The sequence below is a fragment of the Atractosteus spatula genome, chromosome 11, assembly GCF_055471065.1.
Source record: "Atractosteus spatula isolate fAtrSpa1 chromosome 11, fAtrSpa1.hap1, whole genome shotgun sequence".
Lineage (NCBI taxonomy): Eukaryota > Metazoa > Chordata > Actinopteri > Semionotiformes > Lepisosteidae > Atractosteus > Atractosteus spatula.
This window is the reverse complement of record NC_142716.1, coordinates 33,168,753-33,184,277: the sequence shown is the minus strand read 5'-3', so window position 1 is coordinate 33,184,277 and position 15,525 is coordinate 33,168,753. Positions and strand designations below refer to the sequence as shown.

Below are 15,525 nucleotides of genomic sequence, written 5' to 3'. Positions count from 1 at the left end.
GGGCCCACACACTGGTGTAGCTCTCAGGACGTTGTGACGCGTTGCTACTGCATTAGACCTAGTCATGGACTCGCGCACACAGCACGACTCTTCTGGGTTTCTGGAGGCCTTTAAATCCTTCGCAACACAGGCAATCCATGTTGGGCAAGAGCCAGAGCAGTGGACGTCCATGGCTGTAGTGCCGCCAATTTCACTGTCAACTACGTTTAAACAGCATGGACCTGGACAACATGCAGTAAGTTGCAGAATTAATATTATACATTGAACTGTAATGCATTTCAAAGAAGAGAAAAGAACAAGAGATTTTGCCCGTATATGGGCCCCTCTTAAACTTAAAAAATAATTTGCTGAAATGGTGTTATAATGCACGACCCATTTGACTTCGTATTTCTATTTCATAGTCCTTTCATAGTTCTGTGGACTGTATTTTTCGTTAGGCGATCGGACTGGTCGAACAAAAGGAGAGCTTTGGGAATCCTAATAAACTTTATGATATGTAGAGTCTTCAAAGGCGTCCCGTGCTGTTAGGGCAAGCGTTTAACTTTTAAAATCAAGTGCCTTACCTTTTTTTTTATATTAAGACCGCAAACTATCATGTAATAGCTGTAACTGCTAATCTTTTTAAAAGTTGGGCAGTGATATTTGAAAGTATTCCATTTGGTATTCAGCAGATAGTGATGACAGTGCTTTTCACTGACCACAGTGACAGGTGGTCAATGACTAGACACAGAGCAATGTTACTCTGCAATGTAGTTGTTGAAGCCTGGATGTAAATGAATTCATGTTAATGAATAACGCCTTGACCAGGAAAAGTAAAAAATGGAAATGTTTTAGTGACCAATGGTTGTCCATTTCTTTATCCCCAGACTCTGCCATATAATATATAAAATATGATATTCTGATGAATACGAAGCTAGTAGTTTTAGTGGCCTCTCAGGGGGTTTCAAGCAAACTTAGGTTAGCAGTTCTCCTTGGTTCTAGACACAGTGTATCAGTGTATCTAGTGTATCCAGTGTATCTAGGCACAGTGAATCAGACAAATTCAGGAACCCAATGCACAAAAGGTGCTTGAGTGTGAACCGATGTCACCCTAGCAGTGCTCCAACAATGAGCTAACAATGAGCAATGAGATTTATGTATTTAAATAAGCACTGTGTACTAATCCTATACATGTAGACATCTATTCAACCTGACTGGCCCCAGTGACAATATGTCATTAATCTTCTAGCCTAGTGTCATGATCAATGTGATATCATAAGGGCTAGGGAATGAATATGGGGGCCACTGTGCTGGCTTGGAGAGTTGGATAATAATAATTCCTTACACTTTATATAGTGCTTTTCTGGACACTCCACTCAAAGCACTTTAAAGCACTTTACAGGTAGTGGGGACTCCCCTCCACCACTACCAATTATGCAATAAAGTGCACCAGTTCACTCACCACACATCACCTATCAGTGAGGAGGAGAACAGACAATGATTGGTAAAGGGAGACCAGGACACCGGGATTATCAACCCTACTCTTTTATGAGAAATGCCCTGGTTTTTTTTAATGATCACGGAGAGTCAGGATCTCCATGTATTGTCCGCCTGGAGCTCCTGAAGCACCCAGCCTGGCCTGAGGGAAACCAACCTGTTCATATTGTCTGAGAGGGACAAGAAGATTGCATTCAGCAGAGGGAGGTTGTAGAGACCAGCCATGCCAGTAGTTATGGGACTCAGGTGAGCACTGGCCAGGGACTGTTGTGAGCTCCTACAAAAAGTGGCTGAAAAAAGAATTTGATCCACTTAGTTACTAAATTACCAAATGAGCAAGATGGTCAAAAGTGAGAGGAAGCCATTCTTTTTGGGTTTTTAAATCCCATTCCCTTTCTCTGTTCTAGACTAAAATGGCTCCTTTAATCTTTTCATGCATGATTTGCCTTTAAACCTGGGAACCACTCACCCATTTGACCTCTTTCCATGACAGCAATATCTCTTTTGTAACAATGATCACGACTGCCCGCAGTATTCTAAATAAGGTCATATGAATAGATTGTGTAACATCCCTTACTTGCAGCTTAATATTTTACTATGTATGTGATCATTCTGTTAGTGTTTTTATTTTAACCTCAAATTGTCTAGATGAGGAAAAGAATGAATCAAGAAACTCAGTGGTTCAAGGAGAACTGCATTGAGAGACATGCACAGCCTTCTTGGGGGCCCTAGAAATCTCATTATAAAACCAACTGTGGACTCAGCAATTTAGAGAAGTTTGTTACAACACAGATTTTCTTCACATGTGGAAACTGTACTTCTTGTTCGCACTATACTTCTTCATTGTTCATTACTATAAAGCTCTAGCATGTTTAGATTTAGGATTGCTTCAGGGTCATAACATGTGATAAATTATTGTATTTGATGTAGTTTCAAGCTCTTGCATAATGTAAACCTTGAAGTTATTAACACGTAAAAAAAAAAATGTTTTAGGCCCATTATTTTAAAAGGGAAAGGATTTCACTCTAAAATGCCACCATTTAGTAAACCTAATGCTACTTGGTTTAATTTTCAAAATTTCTCAATATCTTGAAAGATGAAAGCGTAAAGTGAAATTAACACAAGGATCACAATCAGTCATTTTAAATATATTCCTGCTGCATGCATACAGTTTCAATAAAAGGTAGTTCATATTAAAAATCGGAAGAATACAATGTCGGGTTAGTTCAAAACTGAACACACCTGCTTGAATTCTGTATAGTTTTCAGACTGTGAAAACCCCTAAGTAAAATTAAGTCTGGGCACAGGGGTTAACACCCTTTCAAGTATTGTAGCTCACTGGGATTTTTAATAACCTAGTCATAGGGATCTCGGTTTTGTAACGAACAGTTCTTTCCGGACCCTATGTGGACGACACAATCCGAAGTAGTGAGGAAGCACTGGGGGAAAAGGTCATGCAGGAATACGGTAATGAAAACAGGGGGGCGTGTCCACAGTGCGCTGGTGCACGGGGAGGTGTGGCCGAGGCAAACAGTCCATAGGTAATCCAGACGGGGAATCCAAAAAGACAAGCATAAGTCCATGGCCAGGCGATCCATCCAGGAGATTTAAACCAGGAACCGGGTCGGAACCAGCAGGGGGAACAGGGACAGGGACTTAAAAACATGACGGAGCCAGACTCATCCGGACCCGGGCTCGCACAATATGGAAATCAGATGCAGAGCTCGGAACTGACTAAGTGTCTGGCTTTTAAGGGGAACAGGAAGGAGGCTGGAACAAGGGGCAGGTGCACAGAATTAAGTCCAAAGTAAAAAGAGCCGGAGCGCCCTTAAGGAGGAGGGACTACAATTGTGACAGGTTTATCATCTTGTCTGAGGCACTTCCTACAATAGAGCTCCCAGTCACCATAGTAGGGCATAGCTTTGAAATCCAGTACTGATCTCTCTCATCAGTAAAACGTCACATTATTGCTTTGCACCACTTTTACCTAATTTGCATGGTAAATGAACTGTTTTTAACCCTATTTGAATAAAAATGTGCTTTCAAAAGTGTACTTAAACGTTTTAGCCAGAAAACTGACCAGAAAATCCAAACTCAGCTTTCTTTAAAATTAACTGTAATTCACATTTATCAAAATAAAAAAAAAATGCTTCTTTTGTGGTAGCACCTACAACAAATGTTTTTTCTTTCTCAGCCTGCTCTTTAAATATTTTGGTAGCTGAGAAGCAGGACACATTGCAATTCCTTACAATTCCTTTTTTTTAAAGGGCTTTGAGTACAGCCGTAGTGGAAACCCTACTCGGAATTGCCTTGAGAAAGCTGTTGCAGTTCTGGATGGAGCAAAATACTGTAAGTCAGCTTATCTTTTTTTCTTCTTGGGTTTTCAAAGAACAATCTGTAAGCTGTCTGTAACAACTGTATCATGTTAATATCGCAGAAAGTGGATTTTAGTGTTGATAAAACCTTTTTTGCGTTGGAATTACACGCCAAAGTAAAGAGTTTCCTCATACTTTTCAAATAAGATGCAAAAGTAGTCATAGTAAAGTATCGTTTATAAAACGTGGAATTATTGCAGATATTTTTTAACTGTAAAATTTCTATAGGTATTGCACTGGCGTCTGGACTAGCAGCTACAATGACCATCACTCACTTGTTGAAATCTGGTGATGGTATCATATGTATGGATGACGTATATGGAGGTAAGCTTGTGCAGCTGACTCCTGCAAACTTGATCCCAAAAAGGTTCATCGGATCGGCATCTCTGTTTTTGTTTATGGTCTGGGACAAACTCCTTAGCCACTTTGTTAAAAAATGGCTCTTTGAAGGGTCTTGTAAGAAATGATGGAATTCTTGGGTCATTTAGCTAGTAGCAACCCAACAAGCAAGAACTGCCAAAAGGACTCTTTCTTGTTCTTATCCAGTCTTTCACTCCAAATCTTTTGCCCTTTCCAGTTATATAGTGTGTTTTGTATATGACAAGGTCTATAGTCTATAATCCTATCATGGCAGATCTGATATTTATCATCGCTTGCAGGATTTTAAGCATTTATTCTCACAGCACTTTACTTCCATCCAAAATGAAATCATGTCAGATGTCAAAGAACGTTTCAAAACTAAAAGGGTTTTATGGAGAAGCAGAAAAATTATAGCCTGTTTGAAACTTGTGATCCAACTTTCTGTAAACAGCAGCAGTTTCAAAAACCTTTTCTAATACAGGTGTCACTTACAAATGTTACTATTGTCTTTCACTCGTTAATCATTGACATCTGTTACTGCGATGGACTGGCATCCCAGCTAGGCTGTACCCTGCCTTCTGCCTATTGCTAACGAGGGTAGGCTCCAGCTCCCCTGCAAACCTGAATTGGAAGAAGCAGTCAGGAAATGGATCGGTCTTTACCATCTTTTACTTATGCTTTTTCTTATAGGCACCAATCGGTATTTCTCAAAAGTAGCCTCTAAGCTGGGCTTGGAGGTGACGTTTGTGGATTTCACAAAGCTTGAAGCCTTGAAGGCAGCTATTAAACCAAATACTAAGGTAACCCTGTAACTGTATTAGAGATTCAATACCCTAGAATACATTAAATCTGCCTAAAATGTGTGTTCTCTCTAACTTCTGCTGCAGTCATTTTTGTTCCCTTGTTTTTACATGTCAATGCAGCTGGTCTGGGTTGAAACTCCTACAAATCCTACTTTGAAGGTTGTGGATATAAAAGGCTGTGGAGATATTGTCCACAAGTACAACAAAGACATCATTGTTGTGGTGGACAACACCTTCATGTCCGCTTACTTTCAGGTGGGCATCGTCTCTCCAATTTCTAGATGGAAGCAACTCTTTGATGAGCTGAGGCCTGATATAAACTACTGTAAAAGCAGACAGAGTATGATCAGACTGTCTTAGCATATCTTTTTTTCCAATATTCATAATTTTGTTTCCCTTTTTAACTGCTGAATTAGGGATCTGTGTTTGATGATGATCTCAGTTGTCTGCTATGAAGCTGGTGGTATATACAGTACGTCTCTCAGGTCCCTTGAAGGTGATGAATACCATACATGCAGGTCTGAGATCCCTGACGTCTCTGACATTCTCATGGTTTATTTTGACAAAAATAATTCAAATTTTAAAAGCTTTTTTCATACAGCGCCTTTCATACTAAAAACATCTAAAATATCTTTGTTAAAATGGGAAATAGTTATTTATTCTTCAAGTTCAGTTAGTGACGCCTTATAAAAATAAATCTGGGTATACTATATTTGAAGGTCATAGCAGAAAATTGCTATAATCACTTGTCTTTCCACATGAAGAACATGTACAACAACTCCACAGCTAGCAATAAAACCCCTCAAAACAGGACTTATTGCTACTGCAATAGCAATATCGAGGATCAATTACTTAATAATGTCAGTCGTTGAGTCTTACTGCTTACGCTGAATCCATATTTTCAGTTTCTAACATGTATGAGAACCTTTGCTGCTCTGAGCGACAGTATCAGTTGTTGCCGCTGAGGTGATCTTCAAGAACTTTTCTGTTTCACAACAGTCTTTAAATAATCTTTTTAATCTTCCCCCCCCCCCATCAATCTTAGCGTCCTTTGGCCCTTGGAGCAGACATTTGTATGTACTCGGCAACTAAGTACATGAATGGTGAGTTCAGACAGAAAAACTTTGCATCAGGAACTTTGCGTTTTCGCACCTGTCGAGGTGCTTTGTGAACTTGCAGGGCTTAGTTACAAACCTGAAGCTGCGTCTTTCACTGCGAGATACAATAGGCATAAGAAACCCACTTTAGGAACTGGTGAAAAAGCTGTCATTGGATTAGTCATCTTAAACCGTTATTGAACTGGTCATAAAAATTACAATAGCATATTATTCCGTATGTAATTTGTTATGATGTAAATATAATGAGAGTAACCACAAAATATAGCATCAAGGATTGTTTAGCTGCCTTCAAGACTGCTGTTCCTGGTCTAGAGATTTTGCAAAATGTAATATAGCAATTACAGCAGGAATTAATTTAACTAGGGCTATAGCAGAACATGATCTGAAGAGTGCAAATGCAATTCCTGGTGTTTCCTCAGTGAAGAGGCACATAAGACAAGCTACCTAATCCGCATTGAGCACTCTAAATGTATTTCTGTTTCCTTTTTTTAAAACAAAAAGTATTGAAATTGAAATGATAGACAATGAGCAATCCTTTTTTTATCAATTCTTTAGAAATGACTTTGAAAAACTAGGCTTGAAAGTAAGTCTGATACAAAAATGCATGATATTTGAAGAGTAAACTGATAGGTGGTCTGGGAATTGTGTTTTGAAACCTTTGTGCTCGTAAAAATAGACCTTAAAGTGCAGCAACAAATGAGCAGGGTGTGCCAAATTATTTGTTATTTGAAATCTTATTACAGTATGTATGTCTTTAGTGATGACACTGTAGTATATCTTAAGCATAAGCACGGAACTCAATCTCATTGTGCTGTGGAGGTGTGCTACTTGACCCCACAATTTTTTGTACTTTTTGTACCTTGTCTGGTATATTTCATGCATTAAAAACAGCTCTCTAGAGGGTGTTTTTCATATACAATTAACAATCCAAATACTCACTGTAATGAAGGAAACGCCAGCGGTGCCAGACACAGAGAAAATGTGCTCGAGGACACCCATGTTTCACTTGGATTGAAACTTAGCCAAGTTAACAAACTGGTAATTCAAATAAGTCAAATAAATTCAAAGTCAATTCCACCTTTTTTAAGAAAAAGAACAGAGGTTCTGGATTATCAAAGTTTGAGTGAGTTCATGACCTTACATTTTAAAAGAATCTAAGCTTCACTGTATTGTATATTTCTGAAACAATGCACTAGAAAACAAAAACTGGAGTACTTAATGCAGTTGTCTGCTTCATTCTATTTTTCTCCTATAATGATTTTTAAATGTACCTCGTATGCTGAAAGCAAAATACCATTTTTGTGTTGTAAAACATTTGTCTGTAGAAAGGAATAAATAAACCTGTTACTTTTTATCTTGGGTTTATAGGTCACAGTGACGTTGTGATGGGCCTAGTCTCTGTAAACCGTGACGACCTGTATGAACAACTGAAATATTTGCAGAATGGTAAGCTTGATTATTGCTTGATACCATATGATGAGGGCGATGCAGTGGCTTGGCCTTTTAACACTTCTGCCTCTCAGCTTTTGGGGCACCTACTGTGAGGTATGTGCATGTTCCTCCCATTTGCCTCTGTGTTTTCTGCAGCTTACTCCCATTTAAAACAAATGCAACCTAGGTTAGATTGACAAATCTAAACGGTCCCTTTCTTCGTTGAGAATTTCTTGAGAATTGTTTAATAGAAAACAGAGAATACCATTCCAGCCATCCAGGGTTGTGGGGGGGCTGGAGCCCATCCTGGCAAAGCAACGGGCACGTGGCCGGGTACCCTCTGAGCAGGGTGCTAGGGCATCGTGGGGCACGCACGCATGCACACACTCACATCTAGGAACAGTCTTCCCAGCAGCCAACTAACCTACCAGCATGTCTTTAGTTTGAGTGAGGAAACTGGAGGAACCAGAAGAAACCCAAACAAACACAGATACAGATACTGTAGCACCCCAGGAATCAAACCCTGGGCCCCAGCACTGTGAGGCAGCCATGCTGATCACTGCACCACCCCAGAAAGAAGTGCGGGATGAATACTCCAGTTGGGTGATGCAATAAATGAAGCACTACAGAAATCTGTACTATGGCTCTTTTTAGTTCATAATGTAAGTGATCTAGATTCTGGTATAGTAATCTATCTAGTCAAACTTGCAGGTGAGCCTGTCCAATACCTGGATGGTAGACCTGGGAAAAACTAAGGTTGCTGGTGGAAGACGTGTTAGCAGGGGGCTCTCACCCTGCGGTCTGTGTGGGTCCTAATGGTCCAGGATAGTGACAGGGACACTATGCTGTAAAAAGGCGCCGTCCTTTGGATGAGACGGAAAACTGAGGACCTGACTCTCTGTGGTCTTTAAAAATCCCAAGGCGTTTTTTCGAAAAGAGTAGGGGTGTAACCTTGGTGTCCTGGACAAATTTCCCATTGTCTTTTACCAGTCATGGCCTCCTAATAATCCCCATCTATGAATTGGCTTCATTACTCTGCTCTCCTCCCCACTGATAGCTGGTGGGTGGTGAGCGTACTGGTGCACTATGACTGCCATCGCATCATCCAGGTGGATGCTGCACACTGGTGGTGGTGGAGGGGAGTCCCCATTGCCTGTAAATTGCTTTGAGCGGAGAAGCAATCTTATATAGAAAATGCTATATAAGAGTAAGGAATTATTATTATTATAGGTGATACCTAAAACAGAAGAATTAGCAAATGAAATTCAAAACCATTTTGATCAAATTCAATGCAGGCAAACACTTGGTTTATAGATAGAAAGAATAAACTTTTGTTTGATGCCGATCACTGATGCCAGTCCTTTTTTTTCTTCGTCACTATAAAGTAAACCATGTTTTTAAACCAGGGTATTGGCATGTTATTTCAATTCATACAGCATTAACGTTCAGTGGACAGTTAGAGGGCTATTGTGTTCTACAGTATAGTTCAGATTTCTAAGTCATAAATTTAATTTCTTGCAGAACCTGAAAGTGAAGGGATGGGAGTTAATCTAAGAGCATTACCAAGCTGATAAAATATTACATTTAGGTGGCATGTTGGTTAGTTTTTTTAATCAAACTACAGTATATATGATTTTCTTTTTAACGATGTATTACATTTGTAATTTACATTGGGGATGGAGTTTATGAATCTCTTAGAAACAAAGCTAAAAGCTGGCTTCCGTTTCCTTCTGCCCTCAAGCCATTGGTGCCGTGCCGTCACCATTCGACTGCTACCTCTGCAACCGCGGCTTGAAGACTCTTCCCCTGAGAATGAAACAGCACTTCAGCAATGCCCTGGCTGTCGCCCGGTTCCTGGAAGCTGACCCTCGGGTTACAAAAGTCATTTTCCCAGGTAAATGACTCCTGCAGCGGCCAAAGAGATTTCAGTATCTTATTTGCAATCGGGAGGCAATTCCCTAGTTCACACATTCTCTGTTATTACAAAGTGAAGTCACAAGTTCTATAATGTAGCCTGTGTTTATTATAGTCATTAGATGCTTCAGTGATCCAGCACTAAGTTAAGTCTAAGACTTAATGATATTGAAATCTATCAAAGCTTGGCATTAACACAGACCCTCTTGTCTGTTAATACACTAATAGTGATGGTTTTAACATGTACCATTGATTAACTGATCTCTTTTCTGTTGAGCAGCATATGGGATGATCTTTCTTTCTGAAATTAAGTGCAAATAAGCATTCAAAAGAACTAGATATGTTTAAGTGTATACCAGTAATTACATGGTAACGTTTTAGCTGAAAGATTATGAAGAACCCACATGGATTTTTTTTTCTATGGATGCTTTGCTTAACACTTTGTTCACTCTTGATCTACCTGCAGGACTGCCCTCGCACCCTCAGTACGAGCTGGTGAAAAGGCAGTGCACTGGTTGTCCAGGAATGGTCACTTTTTACATCAACGGGCAACTGCAGCATGCCACTGCCTTCTTAAGCAATTTAAAGGTGATTTGTTATTGTCGCTCCTGAATTCCACAGGGACACAATCCCCTTATGATTGTGAGTCACTGGACTCAGCCTTCCATGTAATCATGGTTACCCACAAAAATGCAAGACCATAGACAAAGGTCTGCTGTGTCACTGAAAGAGCCCTGGCAGACTACTCTAAAATGTTGTGTTTTTGACTGCGTATCTGAACACTGCTGGGCTTTTTATTTGCTTTTATGTATTGTCTAGAAGTTGAAAATAATTTACCAGCACCAACTCCTAAATCGTTCTTCTTCAAGAATTTTTAAAGGGATTGTATGCATCTGGTAGTCAATGAAATAAAAGGAAGAGATGTGATTTTGTGAAGAAACGGAGGATTTGGGTTTTACGCTTAGCACTAACATTATTGAATTAAATGTCTCTCTACATTTACAAAGTTAATGTATCGTTTTTGGCATCTGTTTTTCAGCTTTTTATACTAGCAGAGAGTTTAGGAGGTTACGAAAGTTTTGCAGAGCACCCGTAAGTATTCAATTAATCAACTTGGTGCAGAAAATCTTTTCACTTTATTGTTCTTCCATCAAGTGCTACAGTCTAAAGTCTAAACCAAGTAAAGACACGTTGGCTTTTAGTGTTGGCTTTAGAGTATCTTCTCGCTGAGTTGGACCTCATGCAGGAATTATAAAATGGGCAGATTGTTGCAGATGAAAATATTTCATGGAGGAGACACCAGTTTGGAAAAGAAGATACTGCTCTTGCACGACTCTACTGGCTCACAGGAGTCTGTGGCTTTAAGAGAAAGCAGGAGATCACTCTTGAATGGGTTATTGGTCCGTCAGTGGGAAAATGCCCAGCGAAGTAGTTATTCATTTACATAACTGAGTGGAATGGTTCAAGTTAAAGTACCCTATCTCAAGAATACAGCAATGAGGACCTGAACTAATGGCTCTGTGGTAATGAGTACAGAGCTCTTAACGCTGCTCCATGTACCCTTGTAAGAGTAAACACATTTACTGTACTATTAAGTGTTTTCTGACTTGCAGGTCCATTTAAATTGTAAACACAAGCTTTTCTTTTATTGATCAGACCATCCAAACTTATATATATACTGTCTATAGGTTGAGTTAAACTGTTTTTATTTTACTAATCAATCTTTGTTTATTTGATGTATGCTGTAAGAAATGTTGACACAAACTCCTTCTTAAATCTCAAAAGAGAGTCGTAAGTCAGCAATTGATTTTAATGGCAAAAAAAGGCTTTGAGCAATAGTTTCATTATTTGAGAAAAAATAAAAACTTCCTTATGTATCTTGTCTACTGCCTAATAATAGTGATGTGGGTAAAGTACAATATTTTGAAGATGTAATAGTTTTGTTCATTTTTAATGTAGCTGTAGTACCTGTATGCTAACACAAGAGGGCGTCTCAGACACATTCGTGTTAGGAATTCTAAGGTTCTGCTGAAAGCGTGACAACTTATACCTTTAGGATATAAATTTCTTTGAAGCAAAAAATTGAACATGCTCAATCATGCTTTATTTAATGGAAAAAAATGTTGTAATCAATAATTTGCAGTTGCTGAAAGTAACAGGAATTTCAAAACTTAAATATTGAGAAATACCTTCAGGGCACGCTTGGAGTTAAAAAAAAAAGTGTAAAACCTTTAAAAAGTTAAAGATTGAGAGTGAAATTTGAGTTCATAAATTAAAAAGCAATTCTAACAATGCATGAAAACCATTTAAAATCATAGAAATAAACAAATGCATTAAATATCCGTGACCATTAAATGTTAACACCAATATATACATTTCTACATATTTTAACAGGAAAAAAAATCTTGAATGCAAAAAGAGGCATAGCCTTACAGGGAATATGACGTAACTGTTCTTCTGTATCATTGTAAGATGTATCATTGCATTTTTGTATTTGTTTGTTTGTTTGTTTGTTTTTCCCTATGAATTTACAGATGTAACAGGATCCTGTAACTCCCCACATGACCTGCTCTTTTTGCTTGCTTGCATTTAGTGCCATCATGACTCACGCCTCAGTTCCTGAGAATGAGAGAGAGGTTCTGGGCATTAGTGACACACTCATTCGATTGTCGGTGGGTTTGGAGGATGAGGAAGATATTATTGAAGACCTGAATCAGGCGCTGAATGCTGCTGTAAGTATTCGTCATGGTTGATTTGTGGTGAAACTAGCAACACGGGTATTTTATGAGGCTGATTAGGATCACTGCATTGAACCAGGAGACCAGCTCTTTGTCTGCAAGTAATGCAGAATATTAGATTAAAACATATGTCTACTCTTAGACATGGATTTCTTAGGTAACAGAGTTTGTTTTGATATTGCACTGAGAGCCATCAAAAATGCAACAAACACTATTAGTTCTAGTATTCATTTTGTTGTGTTTGTAATGCCCTGGGTATATGTAATTTTTGGTGTAAGAATAGTAGCGACATCTGAATAATCCAAATATAAGGAACTGAACGTTTTCCTAAAGAGTTCTTATTTTATAAAAAGCATGTAATTATATTCTCCAAAACCAGCAGACAGGAGTATTTGGTAACTGTGAAGCATTCTGCATCTAAATCAATTATTATTCATTACGGCATATCCTATAGGCAACTGTTATTCAGATCTTTATAAGGTGAGCGCAACTAAAGGAGAAGTGAAGGCACAGTACCTTTCTTCTAAAATGTGAGAGATTTCTCTTAGGTGAGGTAAGAGGTGGGTATTGGGACATTGGCAAAAACAGCTGAACCTGCAATGTGTATTAGTGTCCTTCTAATTACTATTAGTGTACTGTGATAGCATTAGGACCAAGGGATATTCAAATTGTTTTTATGTATAGAATCACGTTCCTGGGTTCTCTGCCATCTAAATGTATTGTTGAGTATTTCCAATTTTAAAAACTAATTTCAAAAGCATCCAAGTTATTTTCTACCAGTAGACTCTGTTAGAATGTGTTGGGTGGTCATTTGTTCTGAAAGGGTGCTGGAGATTCATCTGAACTGCGGTATATAAAGTTTGCACTCTTATTTCCTCCAAGGCATTTTGCATTTTTAAATCCTGTATTTCTGTCGTCAGAAAATAGATTCATATCACATTACTACTTTATAGGTGACTATGGGCTCACAATATAAACCTAACAAAGTGCCCTGTCAAAATGTGGAAATTGAGTTTGAGAACTGTAACTCATTTTTTGAAAAGGTCTTCAGTATCTTAGAATGTGGCATTAATAATAAAATTTATTTTGCATTTCAATCCCACATAAGAAAGATATACACCATTTCTAATGTATAGATTTATAGTATAGTACTCTGTATAGATTTAATCATATAGAAAAAAATGCTATGCTTTTTCCAAGGTTAATTATTTTACATCCACCTAGGTTTATTACTGCCTGGAATTTTCCGGAAGCATTTAACAGCCATAGTAAATCCTTAAGCCTTCACACACATACTCATGGTTATGCTCAGATTGCTTCTAAAATTGGATTTGTACTTCAGTAAATTGCCAACTGTCTCTTGTGTGGAAAAACAGCTCTAACATAGCCCTGCAGGGTCTTATCCAAGTGTGAGAGAGTCATCTGAAGATACAGAATAAAACATTACCTAGGAAATATTTTTTAGCTCTGCCTTCTGCAATTAAATAAAGGACATACTTGTAAAATTCAATTTGAGCCTGTAGTTTGTCTTTGGGATAATAGAGAAAATGAAATGTTGTTTTAAAAAGGCTGAATTGTTTTCAAATATGAACTGTTTAAGTGTATTTATTTTGAACATAGTTGTTGCTTTTATTTTAACAGCACCCTGGACTGAAACATTAAGATTGGCAAGGAATTCTGCAGTCATAAAAAGCCAATGTAAAGTGTGCAAGTGAAGTCAATAATCTACACAGTCCTATGACAGTGTGCCTTACATTAGAAGCTACATGTGTACTTACATTCAATTTATAGGGGTTAATAAAATATATTAATCTAAATGATTTTACTGTATTTAAAATTCAAGACTGAAATGGAGAAACATTTATGAGCATGAGTGGGAATTAAATTATTGTTGCACGATTTGGTAATTAGTGAATAATTTACCAGCCCCACTTTTAAAGGCCAGGTACTGATATACCACTTACACTGATTGTTTCCAGTTGTGATAAGTTTCTTTGCCAAGCCTATTAAATTCTTGGTGAAATCAACTACTTTGCTTTTAGTTTTTACTTTTTTTATCTCTATTTAAATCTGAATTCACTGTTAAAGTGTTTTTTTGTTTAATTTTGGGTAATTGTAATCATTGAATTAGTACATTTGTATTATTATCATCTATTGGTGAATTGTAATGTAGATCTAAATATCAAGTTTATTTTCTGCAAAATAATAAATCAAACTTCTAAAAAAATGACTAGTCCTTGTTGATCTCATGATGGTACAAGTAATTTAATGATACATTAACATAACATTAACATTGACAAAAACAAATTAAATTTAGAATCGTAAATGAAAATATTTTTAAAAAGGAAAGGTTTGCTTTTTCTTATGCATGTCTGGAGAGAAAAAAAGAGTGTGGTTCACAATTTCTTATACTTCCGATGAATAGCTGTGTCTTTAGAAGTCATATAACCTTTATTGAGATTTTAATGTAGTTCAAATGTTGGGCAGAATTGTTAATAGCCTTTTTAAAGCTCCTTAACTTAAATCAGCATACAATATATGTAAGGGGATTTGGCATCATTAATTCAGTTAAAGGAGCTTAAAAATGTTCAGATTATACAGCTATTAAGAATGCATTATTATTGACTTTAGCATTTGAACACATTAACAAATAAAAATTACCTTTCAATGTGGCCTAATGCTTTTTGGATTGAAAGAAATCATCAGTTGCTTGAAGCACTACCATCTCTTGTTGATTGTATTTTTCATGGCAAATGGGTATATAATGACTTTCTCTTTTTGGTGAATGCTTTTCTATTACTTTTGCAATGCCAAAATCACTTTATGTTGAAAGATGTCCTTCAGTTTGTTGCCCATATGCCCACAGATTATTTTATTTTATCCTTGCATAAAAGTATTAAAGAGACATTTATCAGGGAGTGAAAAGAAGATGGAATACTCATTAAAAATATATTATGCTTGCAAAGAGAGCATAGATTAAAATGTATCCCTTTCTGAAATTTGATTCAAGATCTTTTTCAAGCATATCACCGAAGATAGTGTATGATGGAAAAAAAATGGAGTGCAGTGCACTTATCTGATTGTCTGCTAACTAATGTATAAAGCAGGAGGTTTGGAATAGAAATAATTTGAAGCTTTGGAAAATGCAAGTCTATGATTTACAGTATATTCCAATGTGCATATTGCAGCAGAGGTGAATGCTTCATAATCAACCAATACTACAGTAGATGAGTGAAATGAGCTGTTCTTGTTTGTAACTGTTTTTATGATTCTAATAAGATTCTAATAACGACAGCCTCACAGCTCATAA

The 15,525-nt window shown here is 37.5% G+C and overlaps 1 protein-coding gene across 2 annotated transcripts; it reads left to right on the top strand.

Moving 5' to 3' along the window:
* Positions 1 to 14,886, top strand: cth (cystathionase (cystathionine gamma-lyase)). Of its 2 annotated transcripts, XM_088927409.1 has the most exons (13): positions 1 to 235; positions 867 to 1,722; positions 3,744 to 3,825; positions 4,080 to 4,175; positions 4,902 to 5,011; positions 5,135 to 5,269; positions 6,060 to 6,117; positions 7,501 to 7,578; positions 9,305 to 9,457; positions 9,944 to 10,065; positions 10,517 to 10,569; positions 12,071 to 12,209; positions 13,857 to 14,886. In XM_088927409.1, exons 4-13 carry the CDS (start codon positions 4,112 to 4,114, stop codon positions 13,875 to 13,877), a joined length of 933 nt encoding a protein of 310 aa, XP_088783535.1. In that variant the 5' UTR covers positions 1 to 235; positions 867 to 1,722; positions 3,744 to 3,825; positions 4,080 to 4,111; the 3' UTR covers positions 13,878 to 14,886. The 2 variants fall into 2 exon arrangements, with proteins under 2 accessions (XP_088783535.1, XP_088783534.1); XM_088927408.1 differs by lacking the exon at positions 867 to 1,722.
* The last annotated feature ends 639 nt before the right edge of the window (positions 14,887 to 15,525 follow it).

What these genes read in the sequence shown, in the direction of transcription:
- cth (XM_088927408.1), top strand. Translation starts at nt 65, where the DNA reads ATGGACTCGCGCACACAGCACGACTCTTCTGGGTTTCTGGAGGCCTTT. An exon ending in TATGGATGACGTATATGGAG is followed by an intron (nt 4,176 to 4,901) that starts GTAAGCTTGTGC and finishes TTTTTCTTATAG; the next exon opens with GCACCAATCGGTATTTCTCA. An exon ending in ACTGAAATATTTGCAGAATG is followed by an intron (nt 7,579 to 9,304) that starts GTAAGCTTGATT and finishes TCTGCCCTCAAG; the next exon opens with CCATTGGTGCCGTGCCGTCA.